The sequence below is a fragment of the Megascapheus bottae genome, chromosome 1 (assembly GCF_031878675.1).
Source record: "Megascapheus bottae isolate mThoBot1 chromosome 1, mThoBot2.hap1, whole genome shotgun sequence".
Taxonomy (NCBI): domain Eukaryota; kingdom Metazoa; phylum Chordata; class Mammalia; order Rodentia; family Geomyidae; genus Megascapheus; species Megascapheus bottae.
In genome coordinates, this window is record NC_143509.1 from 101,958,970 (window position 1) to 101,978,613 (window position 19,644).

Sequence of the window (19,644 nt, forward strand, 5' to 3'; positions counted from 1 at the left end):
TAAGAGAAAAGCCAGGACCTGCCAGCAGCCACCCCTGAGCAGCGCTGTCTGTAAAGAGCGGACCCGGCTGTGGAGTTCAGGCCAACATGAGCGAGGTGAGTGAAAGCTCCCCTGGCAAGGGGAGCTGGGGATGAGGAGCAGGGGTCTGGGCTGCCAGATTTCCACAAATGTGCCCGGTAATCAATAGTGCTGAAGTCAGTTAATCCCGTTATCATTAAAACCTATCTCCATTGGAACAGTAGGGCGGACACAGGTGAAGTTGGCAACTTTTAAGATGAACTTTAGAGAGAGAAAGGGTTGGAGCCAGTGCTTCTGATTTAATTGTGATCCGGGGTAGAAGTGTTGGCGAGAGCAACGGGATTGCTATATTCTCTCATGAGCATGTGCAGGGAGAGGGTCTTCACCTGTTTCCTTGGGTGTTGGCAGGCTGGGAATCCGGCCTCAGCAGAGACAGGAGGGGCTGGGCGAGGGCTGGGGCGGTCTCCTGACCAGGTGCTGGGAAGACTTGTAGGTAGAACTCTGCGTGTCAGGAGCCGTGAGACCCAGGGATGGGAGGGAAGCTCGCTGCACACCAGAAGCCTCTCAGCCTAGCCTGTGTCTGCAGAACAGGTTTGATGGACAGCCCATCTCTTTCCGATCACTCCCTCTCTCTCCTGTGAAGCAGGAGGGGACTGGGCTTACAAAATGCCAGCTCCATTCAGCTCCACACGGAGACAAGTTCCTTTTCACTTCCTCTTGGTTGGCCCTCATTTACTTTTTTGGGATTTTTGTTTTCTTCCTGATCTTTTTTTAAAAAATTATTTGTTTGACAGATGGACAAATTTTTTTCTTTTTTTCTTTTTTTTGGAGTAAAATGAACCAGTTGAGAAATAAAATGCCTTCTCATTGAATTCATCTCCCTGATGGCTAGCTAAACTTGGGACATAAACACAATAGGCAGAGGGTAAAGCACTGAAATGTTTAGGAACAGGGCTGGGGCGGGAGCCCAGAGCTGGAGGTAGAGGGGGTGGATGTGCCAGTTCTTGCCAACCCCTGGAGCGGTGGCAAACACAGCACCACCATCTGGCCAATGGACGAAGTGCTGAGTACCTTGCCCAGTGCTCCAAACTCCCCTCTACTGGGGCAGAAGGAACCAGCACTACTATTCCTCGTGGAAAGATGGGGATACTGACGCTCAGAGGAGTTCAGGGTCACCAGCCAGTGACCCCAGGGTTAGGTCTTGGGCCGCAGTGCTGCCCATGGGGAGGGCTGTGGGAGGTGGGCTGCCGAGAGGGGAGCTGGGCAGTGCCTGCTGGGGAGGGGCTCTCTGCTGGACTCCACAGACACTTTAAAGCACCGATTGTGGGCAGCTCACCTGGCCTGCAGCAAGCAGGGACGCCTGTGTGGAGAACTTTCTGTATGCGCAACTTGGGGGCTGCCTGTCCAGAGGGCCTAGAGGCCCCGGGGTGGGGAGTGGGGGGTCTCTGGGACTTTGACCCTACCCCCTCCCTCCATCTGTCCAATGTGGTCCTCATAATCTTTCCTGGGTGCTTGGCTCAGTGAGCTCACTGGACTTTGTGGGTCTCCGGAGAACACTGCATCTCAGAGCTCACCCCAGGGTTGGACTTAGGACGCTGCTCCTGTGAATCTGTGCTGATGAGAATGGCTCTGTAGCTGCTGCCCCTGGCACTTTCTGAGCAGAGGACCTGGACAAGAGTCCTCAAGGTCAGGCCCCACTCAAGTCCTCCTCTGTCCCTCAGCTCCCACCCACAGCCTTCTTCCCTGGCTGGTCTCTGAGTCTCTGGGTACATGTTCCTTAGGGAGCAGGAATTTGTCCTTTGCCTAAAACTTAAATCTGCTTAGCACATTTAATAAAGTAGAGCCCCTGCTAGCCAGGCCGAGGCCCACTCCTAAAGGTTTCTTTAGCTGGGTGAATTACACAAGGTTTCTAGTTCTAATGGCTTTCGGGGCAGGAATGGAGTCCAAATAATCATTTATTTGAGACTAGTGGTTAGAGACAGTCAGGCCAAAGGATTTTATGACTTCCCTCAGGTCTCCGAGTTTATTGGAATCTTGGGGGCAGATGGCTTCTGCCTGGCGTGCTGCTTTCATTCCCCTCTAGAGAAGCCCCCACACTCACTGGCTGGTCCCTCGAGCAGGCACAGAACAGGGCTGGCAGAGAGAGGATCCCAGAAGAGCAAGATGCTTCTTGGGGTGTGCTCTGCACGTCTGTATTGTCCAACCTTGAAGAGCATGGGTGAAACCAGACAACTTGACAAAGCCATGTCATCTTCATTCTGACCCCTTTTCTGGGGTGAATGTGGGGAGGGGACAATGACACATGATTGATTGAAAGATCAGCGCGAGTCTCACAAGGAGTCCAAATTTAGGGCGATGTGAAAGTGTGGAGGTGGTTGGTGGGGGTGTGTAATTTGCATTCTGGTGTGAGAGTATGTCAGCTGTGCTGAAGCAATCTATGAGATGAATTGGAAGATAATGCAGCAGAGATCAGAACGCAGGCTTAAGTTGACTTAATCACCGGTCAGCAGAAATTCTACCACCAAGGCCTGACTTGCCATGTGCCATCTTCATCACCTGTGTCCAAGGAGAAAACCTCTCCCTTTGCTTTTAGTCTTCCCCAACCCCTTGCAAATACAGTTCCAGGAGCAGGGATCAATCCCCTGTGCTTTGGAAAAGAGCTGGTTTACTCAGAACAGTCAGGCAGAGGGTTTGAAGGCACAGGGGTCCCATCAGCCCGCTGGGAAAGGGGCGGGGCGCACAGCAGGCATAGGACACACCATTCAAAGGCTCTGAATTAGTCCTGAGACCCCCTTGGAGCAGTCTGCCCTGTGCCCAAGTATCCCTATTGCCCGGAGCAAGGGTGCAGTTGAGGGCCAGGTGCAGTCTTGTCCTGATTTTGCCCACAGTGATGGAACACTGCCTGTGGAGGGTGTGATTCGAGGGATACTGAGGGCGCTAAGAGCACCTGTCCCCAGTGCAGAATCCCCCACATCGCCAACGGAGGGAAGGCTGGAGCAGTGAGTGACTTGCTCTAGAAGAGTGGGTGGAGACCTAGCACATCCAGTCCTTTTCCTTTTCTTCAAATCATCATTTAAAAACCTAACCCTACAACATTGTTTTGGGGTGCACATAGTAGCTCTCTTGGTGAGCTAGAGGAGGGACAAATGGCCAAACAGAATAGACGGGGTGAGAGCCATGATGGTAGATTTTGTGACTCACATGAGCTGAAAGATGACCAGTTACTGAATCTGTGACTCACTGTATAAAATGCAGACTTTGCAATGGACACAAAGGTCCAGTGATAGAAGGCCGAGCAATAATATATTTTGTTTCTGATTCTTTTTGTTTTTCGGCCATGGGGCTTGGACTCTGGGCCTGGGCACCGTCCCTAAGCTCTTCAGCTCAAGGCTACCATCCTACCCCTGGAGCCACAGCACCACTTCTTGTTTTCTAGTGGTTAGTTGGAGATAAAAGTCTCATGGACTTTAGTGCCCAGGCTGGCTTTGAACTGCGATCCTCAGATCTCAGCCTCCTGAGTAGCTAGGATGACAGGCGTGAGCCACCGTGTCTGGCTGGGTCTTAGGCTTTTTGCTCACATCTGGCTTCTTCTCAACCCTCCTCTCTGGAACCTCCATAACTGGCACCAGAACTGGTGATGTTGTGTCCAGTTTATTGGTTGGGATGAGGGTCTGCTAACTTTTTGCTCAGCCTGGCCTTGGACTACAACCCTGCAAACCTGCCAACCTGCTAGTTTCCTCCTGAATACCTAGGATCTCAGGCAGCGCTACCCACCTGGATGACCATTCAACTTTTTACGTCATCTGACCTCATCTAGGGAGGGTATTTGCTTCAGATCCAGTGAGGACTATTTGCTTTTGTTGGCCTACACAATGATCGATGTCTCCTTCTTAACTGGGAATATTAAGTGTAGACAGACACCAATTGCAACTTGGATTCAAAGTTTTGACTTTTTCTAACAGAGAAGGGGCCAAAACCCAGCATGAAATCGTGTTAGCCTGGTGATTAGAGTGGATTGCTTTACAATTCCTTCCCTCCCTCCGCCTGCATCTTCTTTAGGACTGCTGAAGGATGAAGCAGTCTCAAGGTTTTTCTCATCTGACTTTTGAGCATGACAGGGGGGCAAGGTGTGTTATCATTTCTTTGTTTCAGAAAGAACATCTGGATAAGTGACTCACAATTGATTTTATTCAAGGCTCAGTGGAGTGGCATGAGCAGGAATGAAAGAAACCCGGGTTTGTGTGGGGATAATCCCCTGAGTGTTTTAGGGACACAATCCAGGCATCATTTCTTTAGCACAGTCATTTCTCTTCTCTGTGTATCAGGAAAGGAATTAGCACAGGTGGACACATTTACAGTCTGCTTGTGATCCTGCTGTTCTCAGTAGGCCAGGAAGACCGAACAACTCAAACATACCATAACCATCCTTTGCCCCAAGACTGCAGCTTTCATTTATCTCCTGTGCCTTTCTGGAAAGGTTTTCCTACTGAAGAAGAAGAGTTTTGGTAGGCTACAGGTACCTGGATCCATTATTATGACATTTGGCTGATGTTGTTATAAGCACAGCATTAAAAACTGAACTACAATCAAGCTACACTTGATTGATTGGAAGCATCCTTCCTCGATGTGAGCTTTCTGGCCAGGAGAGTTTGATGCTGTCCAATCACTCACTGAAGGAATGTGTTTCTGAGTGTGGTTTATCAGTGGGGAAGCAGCGCGCCAGGTCCCTGCTCTCTCAGTGTTGCAGTGTTGTCATTTCTGGCTGGGAACAGGAGAAAGTCTTAGCTTTGGGCCTTTGCATCTGTTTTGAACCTGGATTTGCCATTCACCCTTTTATTTAAGTGGGAAGTGATTTTTTTGGGCATCCCTGCAAAAGAAATGCTCTCCATGAAGTAAAAGAAAATGAGACTACATGGGTGGAATCTCAAGAGAGAGAGCTCCTGACATTTGGGGGATGTCAGAGGAAAGATGAAAGCTGGGGGCAGAGAGACCACATTCCAGGGCAACCTTTCTTCCCAGGCTGTCTCTGCAGTCCGTGAAAACCACTGTGGCTGGAGGGCCTGAGCCTGGGGAAGCCTTGAGAATCAGTTTGCTACATTGGAATAGAAAAGCAGTTTGACAATGATTAGAGGAGAGAGTGAGAGAGTCTAAACAGATCTGTAAGAGAAAATACAAAATACAAAATGAAGCTGCCAAGATGTAAATGCTGTGGTATTGTTGGAGATAACACGGAATCAGACACGCAGAAAGCAAGTTGTATATATAAATATTTTCATTAACAGTTGACATGAATGGTCAATGATTATAATAAGGTACAAGTAATTTACATATTTTGATCAAAATATTTTGGCATGTTTAAATATTTTAAGTTCATTTATATTTGAATTGGATTCTAGGACAAGGTACATGAAAAAAAGATTCACCCCAATGTGGGCGTTTTAAGCCTGCACCGACCCTGCATACACTTCGGTATAATTAATGGCCCCATCTTCCTGTGAAGGGATGTACAGGCAAGGAACAGAAATTTATTTTCCATTCGGTTGACAATTGATGCCTCGGGGAATCCATAGGAGAAGGAGGTTCTCTAGGGATTTAGGTCCACCAATAAGACTGGCCCGCCAGTCTAGAGGTATGGTCCAGTGGAACGCACCTATCTAGCAAGCACGAGGCCCTGAGTTCAAACCCTAGCACTGCCAAAATAAAGGCTAGATAGCTGTCTGCTACACGTTACCAGTGGCCCCAGCCCATGAATTCAACATCACTCATGGGTGGGTTTTCCACATGCTTGTTCAATGTATTACAGGCCCTGGGTACCAGTCTGCTTGTGCATTGTTTGGGTCTTGCAAATAGCTCTGGACGTGTAATCTGGCGTCTCACGGAGTGACTTGCCATCCTGTTTCTGAGGGGCAAATGCAGGACCATATTTATGATATTGCTAGGGAAGAAAATCAATTACCCAGTACATGACATTGTTTTGTATTTTCCATTTAGCCTACCATCTTTCGAAGAAACGTGAGGCAAATTAAAGTCATAAGATAGGAAAGGAAGCACCCACAAATCTCAGTGCCCGCACAGAACTTCTGAGGGGAGGAAGAAGGGGTAACTTGTGAGCCATTCTAGCCATTTTTAGGGTGCACAGAGGGAGAATGGGGGGGCGGTGAGGAGGGAAGGTTGTACTGTGCAGGGCCTCTGCCCCTGTTAGCAAACAGCTTTGACAAAACTGAAATGTTTACAGTCAGACACCGTTCTACCCTCCATCCATCCTTCTGTCTGCAAGCTTGTGAGTCATTAGACAGTCTGGGTTTGAGAGGATGCCTTCCCTGGTACTAAAATCCAAACCCATCTTAGAGAGGTAGGACCAGAAAATGTGTGTCCCCACGTCCCCAGTCCTGTGGTCCAGCCAATGTCCTAGCAAAGTGGCCCATTATTTTAATTTTACACAGCCTCTGAACTCAACCATCTGGATGTTGACGATATACCCTAACTTTTGTCTTAATTAAATAAGAGGAACACCACAAACAGGAAGTGTGCTGTTTCTCCTGTGGTTATTTCTTTCACCCAACACCTGTCCATCATGAAGCTAACTTCCAATATTAAGAAATGAATTTAGGAATTATATGTGATTTCAAAGTGTAAGTTTCCTGTCTCATTTCCTTATGAAATGATGCTATTTCATGAAAGGCAATTAGCAAACTATCACCACCTTTTTTTCTTTTCTCTTGAGCCTGGAAATAATTATACTGAGGGTTTTCTTTTTATTTTTTTCCAAACAATACATTTTCCCACATGTTTTTTAAATGTACAAAGAAATCCCTGATGGCAGGAACTGATCTCTGGCCTGAGAGAGGCTACCCAGTCTCTTCACATTGGAAAATGGAGAGCTCGCAGCAGACTGCGTGGACAAGGATCGGGCCATATTCAAGATGGCAACAGTGCTGAGTCTTCTTACTTTCTTTCTCTTATTAAAATTCTCATTTCTGTAGACTTGAAAGAGTCTTGGATGGAAAGAGCCATAACAGGAACCATCTCATTCTAGAAGCATCTGAGGACCGGGCGGGGGCTTGGCACCTGTGTGTCCGTTTCCTTCCTGGACCACCACTGTTCTTCCCCTCCCTTCTCTGCCATTTCCATTCTAGCTGTCCTTGATTCTGGCTACCCATACCTTGAACCACCTCAGTCCACCTGCAGATCGCTGCAGGACAGTGGCATGTGTCCATGAAGATCACGATGTCTGCTCAGGAGCAGGTTTTGGTAGTTTACCTGAGCAGGGAAAATTTTTGGAGCATGTATACTTGGTACATTCAGCACATTTACTTTAAATTATGTATATGTGCTGATGGGCTCTTATATTAAAGGATGTTCTAAAAACTTGAAATAAGTAGGCAATGGCTAGAGGATCCATATTTTTATTCTTCTGTTTCAGCCTCCTAAATAGCTGAAAGTGCAGGGATGTACCCTGGAGCCTGAAGTTAAAATAGGGGTCTGAATATCCTTAATTTATTCTTGCTCAAAAAACTCAGAGCCCTTGAGAATAACTCAGTCTCCATTTCACATTCACATTTCTTCTCTGATTAAATTTCTATTTTTCTGTCCTATTGTGATATAACCCACTTTCTTTTATACCTCTCCTCCTAATTTCTGTGAAGGCTGAGACGAAAGTAAAAATACCCTGGATATTCTTCTTGGATGTAAGTAAAAAGAGAGCCTCACAGGAAGCAGGCCAGCTGTTCACTCACTGGTCTTCACTTCAAGTCTTGAGACAGTTCTCCTTTCCAGGCTCCAGGGAGAGCGCATCGAGTCAGTGGGGCTGTCCAGGGACTCAGCTTCCTCTGTCTCAGTCACAGGAAGTCCCTTGACCTCCAGTTTAGACAAATCACTTAATTTTAGGCTGGGTGCCAGTGGCTCACACCTGTAATCCTAGCTACTCAGGAGGCTGCGATCTGAGGATCAAGGTTCAAAGCCAGTCCTGGCATGAAAGTCCATGAGACTCTTATTTTTAATTAACCACCAAAAACCGGAGGTGGAGCTTATAGCCTTGAGCTGAAGAGCTCAGGGACAGTGCCCAGGCCCAGAGTTCAAGCCCCACGATGATAAAAATGAATAGATAAGTAAATGAAATAAATAAACAAATATTAATTTTATTGTCAAGGTGATGTACAGAGGGGTTACAGTTACATAGTAAGGTAATGACTACATTTCTTCTTTATTTTTTTTTATTTTTTTTTTATTTCCAGTCCTGGGCTTAAGCTCAGGGCCTGAGCACTGTCCTTGGATTTTTTTTTTCTCAAGGCTAGAACTCTACCACTTGAGCCTCAGCACCACTTCTGGCTTTTTCTAAGTATGTGGTACCAAGGAATAGAACCCTGGTCTTCGTGCATGCTAGGCAAGCACTCTACCACTAGGCCAAACTCCAGGCCCTACATTTCTTCTTTAACATTGTTATCCCCGCCCTTGTTTTTTTCTCATTTCCTTCATCCCTCCCCCCTCTCAAGTTGTAAAGTTCATTTCCAAATATTGTCTTGTGAATATCACTGTTGCATTAGTTTGTCCTTTGTCTCACCATTTTGTTGTTCCCCTTTCTTCCCCAGACAAATCACTTTTATACCTTGTTTACCCTCTGTGGTCTGAATACTCTGAACTAAATAGAAGATTCTTACAAACTATTGGACTAGATGTAGTTGGATGCTATAAGTAACTGACTGTAGATACAAATTACCTGAAGCAAGGTGAACTTTTCTGTCTTTGCCAACACTCATTGGGGCTTTAGAGACTTTCCGTATCTTTCTTTCTTTCTTTCTTTTGTATTTTTTATTGTACTTAATAGAAGGGCTACATGATATTCACCAGATAGAAAGTGCATCACTTCACATACATTGATACCCCTTCTCATATTTTTGTCCCCATTTCCCTCCCCTCATCATGTTTCCCCCCTTCCCTATCCTATTTCAAATAAACAAACATATATACAATGTACCAGATAACAAGGTAAGATACTGTAACAAAAGGAGATAACCAAGGGACAGCTAAAGAGATGAGAAATAACATAGTACATTAAGAACAACAATCACATATTATACGGCTCTTGTTTCCATATCCTGGAGGCTAAGTAGCCTCATCCTATATAGCCTTAGGTATCTAGGTTTTGCCCTATTGTAAACCTCTGCTAGGAGAGTCCAAGGTTTGTACTAATTATGACAAATGAGGGAAACCATTGAGCCTATGTTCCTTTGAGTCTGGCTTACTTCACTTCATATGATTTTTTCTAAGTCTTTCCATTTCCTTACAAATAGGGTGATGTCGTTCTTTCTGACAGCAGCATAGAATTCCATTGTGTAGAAATGCCACTCTTGTTGATCCACTCATCAACTGAGGGACATCTGGGTTGGTCTTTCTTTCTTTTTAAAAGACAAAGAGGGGCTTGAACTCTAGGCTGACTCTGAGCTTCTTTTGCTCAAGGCTGATGCTCTACAAACTTGAGTCACAGCACCACTGCTGGCTTTTTTATTTTCTTGGTAGTTTATTGGGGATAAGAGTCTCACGGACTTTCCTGCCCAGGCTGGCTTTGAATAGCCTTTCTCAGATCTCAGCCTCCTACGTGGCTAGGATTATAGGCATGAGCCCCTTGTGTCCACTGTATCTTTCTTTAAAATGTAAAGTTAATTTTTTTCCTTTAGGACACTGGGAATTGATCTTATGAGGACAATCCATCACATTTTTGGAACTGTGGCTTATTTTTAAAGTTTATATGTCCTAGCCATGAGAAGTGTGTAGGTAATTCATCTGTATTTCTCCAGCATGGGTCTTATTGCAGGTTGGGTCTTGACTATATTACTATTCTGGTGGCTCCTCAGCTATTTATGATTATTTTTTTAGCTATTATTATTATTTTCTTCTCGGTGGCATTGGCCCATGGATGGATGGACTCAACCTTGTATTTATAGCTCTGTTCCCACATTTGCATAAGTTCTGTCAAAATATCTAGATAATACAGTGCCACATCTCAAATATTATTTCTGGCAATGTTCTCTAACTTAGAAATACAGGCTATTTTACCTCTTCTTGAAGAAAATTTCTTAAAATAGATGTAGCAGTTGCTGAAGCACTGCCACCGAAAGCCCCCTTCAAGTTCATAGCTACTTTTTCATCTGAATTTAATCCTCCTTACTTTCAGAGCTGATTCATTTTTGAAGTACCATTTGTTTTGGATTTCCATGACATCATTTTTTTTCCTGAGTACTTGCTGAGAGCCAAAGCTGAGAATTCCTTCCCACCCCCACTTGAATTCTGGGTGAGGATTTGGACTTTTCCCTTGACAAAAATAAAGTGTAGCCCTAATGTAACCTGCAAGCCATGAGCTGTGCCTTGGGCGCTCTCTCTGTAATTATGGCAAGGGTGGGAAACACAGGAGTGTAAGCACATCTCCTCAGAAACGAGACATTTCAGAGCAGGAGACATTTAAAGCCCTGTTTCTTATTGCAGTCACCTACTCGGGGCTAGGTCACCCAAGAAAGCTGGAGACTGGGGTAAGTCTGCTGCAAATTTGTGAAAGCAAGAAGAAAGCGATGGCTTTTGTTAAATGTTGTGAAGGATTTTTTTGATTTGATTTACTTTCTAGTTATAATAGAGGGCTCACAACTGCATGAGTCTGGTAAGGAGCACATTTCCTTTGGTAATTAAACCCCACTCGGGGGTCCTTGGCATTGTAGCCCCAAGGCAATTGCCCAAGTCAGCCTCAGTGTGGAGAAAGACAGGAGACTGATAGCTTTTAAATGGAAAAGAAAAGAAACTAAGCTGGTGAGGTGATTCCACTGTCCCAGCCATGCCTAGAGCTCCAGCTTTCCCTGTCAGGCCCAGGGCTCCCCACGGTGGTGGCCGGAGTTTTCCAGGCAAGTAGGCTATGTGAGTGGGGAATTCACCCCGTCTGAGGAAGCTTCCGGAACGGATGGAGACTCCACTCAGTAGCTCGGATGAGACATCAAGCCTGTTTGAGGGATGCTTGGCCAACTGAGAACTGTTTTGATGAAGTAATAAAATCTTTTAAAAAGGATGTTTTTGGATATGTGGGTGTGTGTGAGTGTGTGTGTGTGTTCTATCTGAAGTTTATACAAATGCTAAACTCTGACTGCAGTATGAAAATCCTCCCTGATTCTGATTCCTTGTGTTCTCACTGAGCATTGGTCATTTTTTTCAACGGAAAGCTTCTTTAGCTAGTTTTGTCCCAAGATTCTTTCTGTGCTCCAACCTCTAGGCCACACCCCCTCCCTGCTTCCTTGAATGTCTCCAGAGGACAGAGACACTTGGGGAAGGCAGTTGGGCTTTTTCATTTAGAGGAACATTCTTTAACACCGGGCTTCGAGAATGTAGAATCAATATGTGTAACGATTTGGCAGTGTGAGCTTTAGCTATTCATAACGACCCTGAGCCTGCAGGACAATCTATAACCAGAGATGACCTGCATTGTTTTGCTACAAATTAAGTTGGCCTGGAGTGCACAGGGACTTGAAAGTGGGATATGGAAAAAATAGCCATTATTAAGGAGACATAGCAGTCAAGTGAAGTTAGTAGGTTTTGGTATAAGTGAGGAGGTGTGTGTGTGTGTGTGTGTGTGTGTGTGTGTGTGTGTGTGTGTGTGTTAGAGGTTTTAGGTCCCAGGCCAGGTGTGGCAGGGCATGCCTGTGGCCTCCGGTATAAGGAAGGGAAGCCAAGATAGGAAAATCACTGACTGATGTGGGCCCAAGTCAAAAAGTACATGACCTTAGTTACCTGACAGAAATGACTGAAGCAAAAAGGGCGAGGGATGTTGCTCGTGTGGAAGCACTTGTGTAGGAGATCGGAGACCCTGAGTAACCTCACTGCTGCAAAAATAAAAAAAGGAAATTTCAGTCCATCAAATGGCCTGACAGCTTTTGCCTCATCTTTTATTTATTGATCTTGGCTCATTTTTATTTATTTATTTTGGTCCATCTTTTATTCATGTATTTGGAGTCCTGGTGCTTGAACCCAGTGCTCACACTTTCTAGACAAGCTATATCTAACTTGGGTCACCTGTTCCAGCCTTTGTCTAGTCTGCCTCGATTCATTTCTTGAGCTGGAATTGCCGATTTAAGATAAAATATGCCCTTTGCTTCCAAAAGTAGGCAAATGTAAGCTTCCAGCATTTACTGTGGGAAGTTGGGGTATGGTTCCTTCAGAAACAGGGTTCCTATGGGACTTTTGGCACCGCTTGGTATAGGAGCCACAATGTAAGGCCCAGGAGTGGCTTTCTTTAGGGTCTGGGCATTGTCCTCAGCGGTGGCTGCAGCAGGTCTGCACTTGTGGTGTAGATTCTGGACACTGCATATCAGGTTCTAGAGAGCCTTATGAAGTGTGCTCATCCCATCTCTGTCCTGAAATGGCCCCGACACGTTTGCATGCTGAATTTTGTGTAATATCATAAATCTCCACACTGTGGCTTTAAGATAGGAAGAGGCAGGAAGCATGGTTCCTATTCTGCAACCAGATGGCCTGAGATATCAGCACTGCTGGTGACAGAAGACATTGTCAGAGTCAGGTCTTCCATCTTCCCAGCCAATGTATTCTCTCCTCACAGGCAAGAATAAGTTGTGTCCTGACCTCCAAATCAGTCTGCCATGTTCACATTCTGTGCTACCTGCTTAGTGGCAGCATCTTCAGGTATATGCCTAAACCTTGGTGAATCTCAAGCTTCACGTCTATCCAAATCATGGTAATATATACATCGTACAGGGTTTACAAAGAGGTGTTAGTGTTTGTGATGGTGATCAAGAAAAGTTGCTTGTATTTGAAGACAGAGCCTTGACCCAGGGTGAGAAGAAATGAGGTCATGCTTGGCAAATATGGTGGCATCATTTGTCTACTCAGCTCTGCAAGTAGGCTTCTCTTGCAGAGCAATTGATCTGGCTTGTGCCCTTCCTCTTACCCCCTATTTGTTCATTGAATGGGTCAGCTGTGTTCACTGGGAGATTACTCTTGGCTCAGCTGATGGGAGGGTTGGCACGGTCAGAGGCGGAATCTCTCAACACTCAGGGGCATGATTGCTTAGGGACAGGCAGGGCAAGGTTCTCTCAGCCTTTGGGACATTTGCGTTCAGTGGTCTGGAGTCATCTTCTCTCTGTCATCTGATTACATACAGTATAGACTTTTCCCGGGCAGCTTCGGGATGGAGTGAAGAAACAGAATTCTAGGGCTACTGTTGACTAGAAAGGAAAGAAGCATTTTTCACCCTCAGATTTTTTTTTCAACTCAGACTTTTCAACCTCAGATGACTACATGCAGGTTTTCTGGCCTTATCTTAGTTCTGGCCTTTGAGGTAGTTTTTTTTTTTCATATCAGTTCAGGAGAACTGGCAGGCTTGGCACTTGTACTGGTTATCTTGCAGGATCGGCTTGATTTTGTTCTGGAAGAAGCTCTTCTGTGGTCCTCAGGGCCCCCACAAAGCAAACCTTCCCTTCAGTGAGTTAACTGGAGCCTGGTCTCATTTCCATCGCCGATTTCATCTTTTTTTTCATATATTTTTATTGTAATTAATAAAAGGGTTACATGATATTTGCCAGATAGATGGTGCATTAATTCCCTTACATTGATACCCTTTCACATGTCTTGGTCCCCATTTCCCTCCCCCCCATCTCCACCCCTCATCTTTTTTTCCCCCCTTCCCTATCCAATTTGTCCATCCTTGTTCTGACTGTTGAAACCCGCCTAGTCATCCATCATTTCCAGGGATGGGAGAAAAAGCAAATCTCCTTTGTCTTTTTCTTCTCTGCTGGACTCAGGTGCCTTCTGGGTACGGTGAGAATATGTAGCCTGGTGAGTATCTGTGCCTCAGTCCGAGAGCCCCTGTTGCCTTCCCTCACTCTGGCAGCTGTGCTGTCAATCACCTGTATGCTGCAACCCCCTTTATTCTGAGGAGGACCTGAAGGAGCCAGCCAAGGAGGAAGAGTGAACAGAGGGTGTGCTGTGTGATGGCATCCATGCCCACGTGGCCTGAGGACCCGTAGAAAGTGCTGGATTTTCAGTGATGCCGAGAGCTAGTTAATGAGACTCTTGCTGGCCTCAGTAGAAGTGGCTGTATGTTGATTTATGTGTCTTTTATGCAACCCCAGGCATGTGGAGAGTGGGATGTGCAGATAGGGCTCTGCAGACACGTGACTGGGATGCTAACCTTCTTCCGGTTTCCATCCACAGTCCTGCTTCGGTCATTAATTTACTCTCCTTCTGTCTTTTCCTTTCCTAGAGAATTGCAAGCTGTGATTTGTACCAGAAACATAAAATCCATCCATGCCAGGACAGAGTTCTGAGAAACTTCAAACTTAATGATGAGGAGAGGTGAGGGATGCCCTTGTGAGGAAGAATGATGACAAAGCTAGCATTTTCGCCTTGGATTCTCATACCAAAGCTATAAAAACGTGAACTACTAAATGAATGCTTAGTGGAGTTTATTTTAATCCATCATGTAGCAGAACTTGACCGGGTAGAGGTCAGCTTCTAGGTAGAGGGGCCAGATACACTGGGGACACACAAGCTTACTACCACGTGGTGGTTAAGGGCCAGCTTCTTGTATTCTAACCATGCAGTAAGCTGAACAAAAAGATGAAGGAAGAGCCCCACTATGGTTCAAGCTCATTATAGAGACACAATTCTCTACTGTCTGATGACTCCTTCAGGAAGTGGGTCTCCATAACACCGGCATCTAACTGTCACAATCCAGTGAAATGGATGTTTTAAAGGAGCAGAAACTGAAGTTAGGTGAGGTTCATTGGCTTGGACAGGACTGCAGAGCTGCTGTGAAAGACAGGGGCAGGGACAATCTGGATGGGCTGATTCCAGGACAACAACATTCCCTCGTGTGTGTGTGTACTTAGTTGCCTATTTAGGTATTTCTCTATTTATTTAAAGTCAGGCTTCTAAACATGTAAATTATGTAGCATTTACCCTTTCTGATTGAACGGTCAATGCAATGTGATGTGTGTGGACTTACAACACATGTATCGATGCAGGCCTGTGGCATGTTCCAGACTGACCTGGAACTCCAGATGCAGAAGAAAGTGTGTGCTGCTGTAACGTAGTGCCACAAATGGGTGGCTGAACTAGGAGAAATGTATTCTCCTACCATGCCTAAAATGCCAGCCCAGCTGTCTCAGCTCTGGTTCCTTTTCAGTGAGGGCGGGACTTGCTCCGGCCTCTCCCTTAGTTTGTGGTGATGTCATTTCCTGTAGCAACAATGTCTTCCCTTGGTGTGGGCATCTGGGTCCATGGTCACTTTTGGTGAGAACAGTCACAGTGGATGAAAGCCACGGATAAAATCTTTTAAGTTTGATTACATCTGGAAAGATACTGTCTCCAAATAAAGCCACTTCTCAGGTTCTGGGGGGTAGGCTTTGTTGGGGTGCTCCTCAGCCCCAAACACTGCAAAACTCTAAGTGACCTCCATCTAACATTACAGACCATCTGAACCTTCGGTGCCACTTATTTTCCAAGAGAACCAGCAGTGTTTCATGCAGGTCATGAGTCTTTGTTGGGCTGAGCTGGATAAATGGAACCCAGTGGCTTTAAGGATATGCACAAGAGAGAGAAGATTTGAAAACGTAGAGCCACTTACTCCAATAAGACATTTCCCAATGTCAAATCCATGAAACGAGGGCATGTCACACTGAGTCTGTTGACTGGCAACTGCTCTTTAAGTTGGAATGTACATGGAATTATATGTGTGGTGCGTGACCGTTTTAGTAAAATAGACTGTATTTACCTACTTTCCCATATGGAAAGAAAGGATCAAGAGAAAATATTCTGAAGTGTTTCTATGATTTCACACTGGAGTGCTATGTTTTAGTTTTCTTGTGTGTTTGGCTTTCCTTCTTTATTTCTCTTTTTAATTTTTATGTTATTATTATTACTATTATAAAAGTTATAGGCAATGGGGTTGCAGTTTCAGTTGTCAGGTAATGAGTCTATTTCTTTTTTCTTTCCCATGTTTCAGTTTTTCCCCTCCCATTCTCACTGCTTTCTTTCTTGTGCATTTATTTTTCTAAAAACTCACCGTTGTATTTTATTTTTGAAAAAGAGAAAAAACCAGAAAACTGTGTTCTCTTTGGAAAAGGCAATCAGCAGAAAGAAGGTACTTTAAGGTAAAAGTAATGATTTTAAAAATATGACTCTGGGTGAAGTATAAATTGAAAATTCCTATCAAATGCATCATAAGAAGCTGAAAGTGAAGATCCTTTGAAAATCCGTGTGCTGAATTCACAGCAATGCTAATTAGTGCTCTTATCAGAAAGGTCAGGATTTGAATGCCAGGAGTTGAAGGCTGCATTGGAGGCCAGCGGCAGTCCTGGGGTCTGTCACAGAGGAGAGCAGGCAGACTGAAGAGGAAGAGACAGAAAGGTTAACGTGCCTGTGGTTGAAAATGCCATCCTTTTTTGGTAATCAACTATTTTTCTAAACCTTTCCATCCAAAGTTTTCTTTTGACATTAATTTCTGCCCCTCTAGGGATTAAATTAGTGGAGCTTTTAGTGCTCAATTTTTGGAAAGTTATTAGAAGAATTATAGAGGATGTAAAAATATCAGGCGAGAGGAATTACATCGATTTGGTTCTTATCACACAATGTTGGCATAAAAGTCTCGACTGCTCTCTTCAGACGAATTCAGGGGATTTGATTTGAAAGGTGCCTTTAATGACTCGTCTTTGATGTTTTCCAAAAAGTCACTTGCTTAAAGATGGAGGTGGTTCTAAGCACTTGTCAACTACCTGCTGGTCGGCCCAGCTGCTGCCTCGTTTCTCAGGCAGCCACTGGCTGAGTCCCTCTTCCCCTTCTCATTAGCGCTGATCATCTAAGAGACCACGATCCTTCATCAATAAAACATTAAATATAATGCCACAGACACTTGCCTACTCATTTCTTTATAAACATGGTGGTCAACAGGAAGCATGGAAGCATCTCATTGAAAGGCTGGCATATTCCTCCTCCATTCCATGCTTCTTCTGAGTGGGATCCTGACTCTTCTGAGAATATGCAACATCTTAATCTTTGTCCTTTCCGAGCACAAAGCTTGGCACTGCCTTGCAGATCTGTAAAGTTTCCTTTATTGACGGTTTATCTGAGGAGTAGTTCGTGGAGAGGCTGCCATGTCAGGGGAGCCAGAAACCCTGGACACATTCGAGCTGTGAGTGCCGGGATGTGTAGCAGGAGAATGTCACCGCTGTGGAAAATAACGTAGGAGGAAATTTGACCCGGGGCTGGATGGCATGAAGCAGCACTTGCTACCAAGAGTTTTCAAGATACCATCAGGATGGGAGGGCTGGTTTTTTCCCTTGAGAAATAAATCTATGCAAGCAGTAGGGTAGATGAGGGCCCACAGAGGCCATGCACTGAGGTGTTTCTGGGCTCTGGGCTATTCCCATCTTCTTAGGTCAATTTTGTCATTCTCTGTACCTTCCAGTTTGTGGACCAGCCCAATATGGGAGTTTGTGTCCTTGTCTGAGGGGCCCAGGATGTCCAGGCTGAGGCATGGCTCGCTAAAGACAGATCAACTCATCTGGGGATGCCCTGATGGGGTCTGAGCCTGCCTCCCACACGGTGCCCTCAGCTTTACTGTCTGCAGCATATACTGCGCCTGGTGAATGTATTTAAGCCAATTCATCATACTTGGGCTGGGAGATGCCGGAATCCCTTACCTCTAGGAAACTTGGATGTCACCATGACAGGTTGACCGTGGGAGGGCCTATGAAGTCCCTTTTCCTTCTGTCCTTGAAGGGTTTGATAATAGAGCTGGCAGCCAAGAGAGCCTGTGGGTCTCTGTGTCTCCTGTCCTCTGAATAACTGGTCCCTGCATGAAGGTTATTGTCTTTCCTATAGTGCTATGCAAGCCATGTACAAAGCTCTTTCCTACCTTTGATGGCCAGATGGGCAGATCTACTGAGGACAGAGAAATGGAGAGATGGGGTGTGGTGGGAATCTGAAAAATGTGTGAGATGGCTGGGGGCCCTGGGTTACTAATCCAGTCTTCCTGTTACACTAAATACTGAGATAGTTCTTCTTTCTGTTATCTGTACATAGTTGTATGAAGGGGCTTCCATTCAGCAGGTCAGTATGATTACAGATACAATGCATTCAATTCTTATCATGAGTAAACATTTAGCTACTTTATGGTGAATCAAGAAACTTCTTGGATTATAATCTGGACCCTTAAATTTAACAAATAAATTCACGAAAGTGCCAGGTACAAAATTTGAGTCCCTGTTTTGTATCAAAAAAAAGAAGTATAAATTCTTAACATACAGGCATGGTTTGTGATATAGTGAAAGTGTTTCCACCGGGCATTAAGATAATGTTTAAAATCCTCAGAAGTTCTGGGTTCTTTGAATCTTTTCCTTAATTTAGGGAAGTACGATAATATGTGTTGGGCTGAGGCACACTAAAGCCTGGGGCAGAAGGAAGTATCAGTAATTCTGATCTTGTCATGCTTTAATTTTTAAAATTTACTTTGCTCATCCTAACTTCTTTTTTTTTTTTGGCCAGTCCTGGGGTTTGAACTCAGGGTCTGAGCACTGTCTTTGGGATTTCTCATGACTAGCGCTCTACTACTTGAGCCACAGTACCAGTTCCAGCTTTTTCTATGTACATGGTACCGAGGAATTGAACCGGGGTCTTGGTGCATGCTAGGCAAGCACTCTACCACTAGGCCAAACTCCCAGTCCTCATCCTGACTTCTTGTAGTGCTCCTTTGCTTGGTTGTGTTTTGCTTTTGGTCAGTTGTAGGGCTTGAACTCAGGGCCTGGTTGCTGTCCCTAACATTTTGGTCAAAGATGGCACTCTACCACTTTGAGCCATAACGCCACTTCCCATTTTCTGGTGGTTAATTGGAGATAAGAGTCTCATGGACTTTCTTGCCTGGGTTGGTCTGGTACCTTGATCCTCAGACCTCAGTCTCCTGAATGGCTAGGATTACAGGCTTGAGCCACCGTCTTGGCGCCCCCTCTCCCCCAGCCCTAACGTAGCCCACTTGATCAAAGCTATAGTACAAACAGCGCTTGCCTCAGGCTCTGCTCTCTGAGGAACCCAGATGATGACACAGTTTTTGTTATTTTTGTGCTGATTTTGTTGTAACGAGATTGTCAGGAAAATTCAGTTCAGAAATGACATCTCTAAACGCCTCTCACGGTGTTTTCCCAATGCTTGGCACGTGCTACAAGGTCAGAACAAACTTTTCAAGGCAGGGGGATCTTTTATGTACGCAGTGTTTCTGGAGGTTATTTTCATGAGAGGTTTTGTTAAATGATGAACGGTGGGCATCAGTGAGAAAGATAAATGTTCCCCTGAACCATGTGAATGGCTGGACCAGCCTGTGAGGAGGAGAACCCTGAGCTGTGGTACTGTCGTGTGTCTAGCCATCACCCTTCAGCAGAGGTCACAGTAGACACGCACGCCAGCGGCATGGAGCAGGGCAGAAGATGACTTTCATGGTGTCGACTGAAAAGTACATGTTGTGTCCTTAGGCAGGCGCTTCGAATGTCCTAACCATAAAGGTAATACTGAAATGAGTCATTAGGAGGAACACGTTGTCTGTGTTTTAAAGAACCCAGTAGTTTCCTTATTTGTTAGCATAATGGG

The 19,644-nt window shown here is 45.1% G+C and overlaps 1 protein-coding gene across 1 annotated transcript in view; it reads left to right on the forward strand.

Annotated features, from left to right (window-relative positions):
• Positions 1 to 19,644, forward strand: part of Pcp4 (Purkinje cell protein 4) — a 48,037-nt gene continuing 28,393 nt past the window's right edge. The window contains exon 1 of the mRNA XM_090349466.1: positions 1 to 95. Coding sequence (XP_090205592.1) covers positions 87 to 95 — 9 coding nt within the window. The 5' untranslated portion in view covers positions 1 to 86. The remainder of the gene's footprint in view (positions 96 to 19,644) is intronic.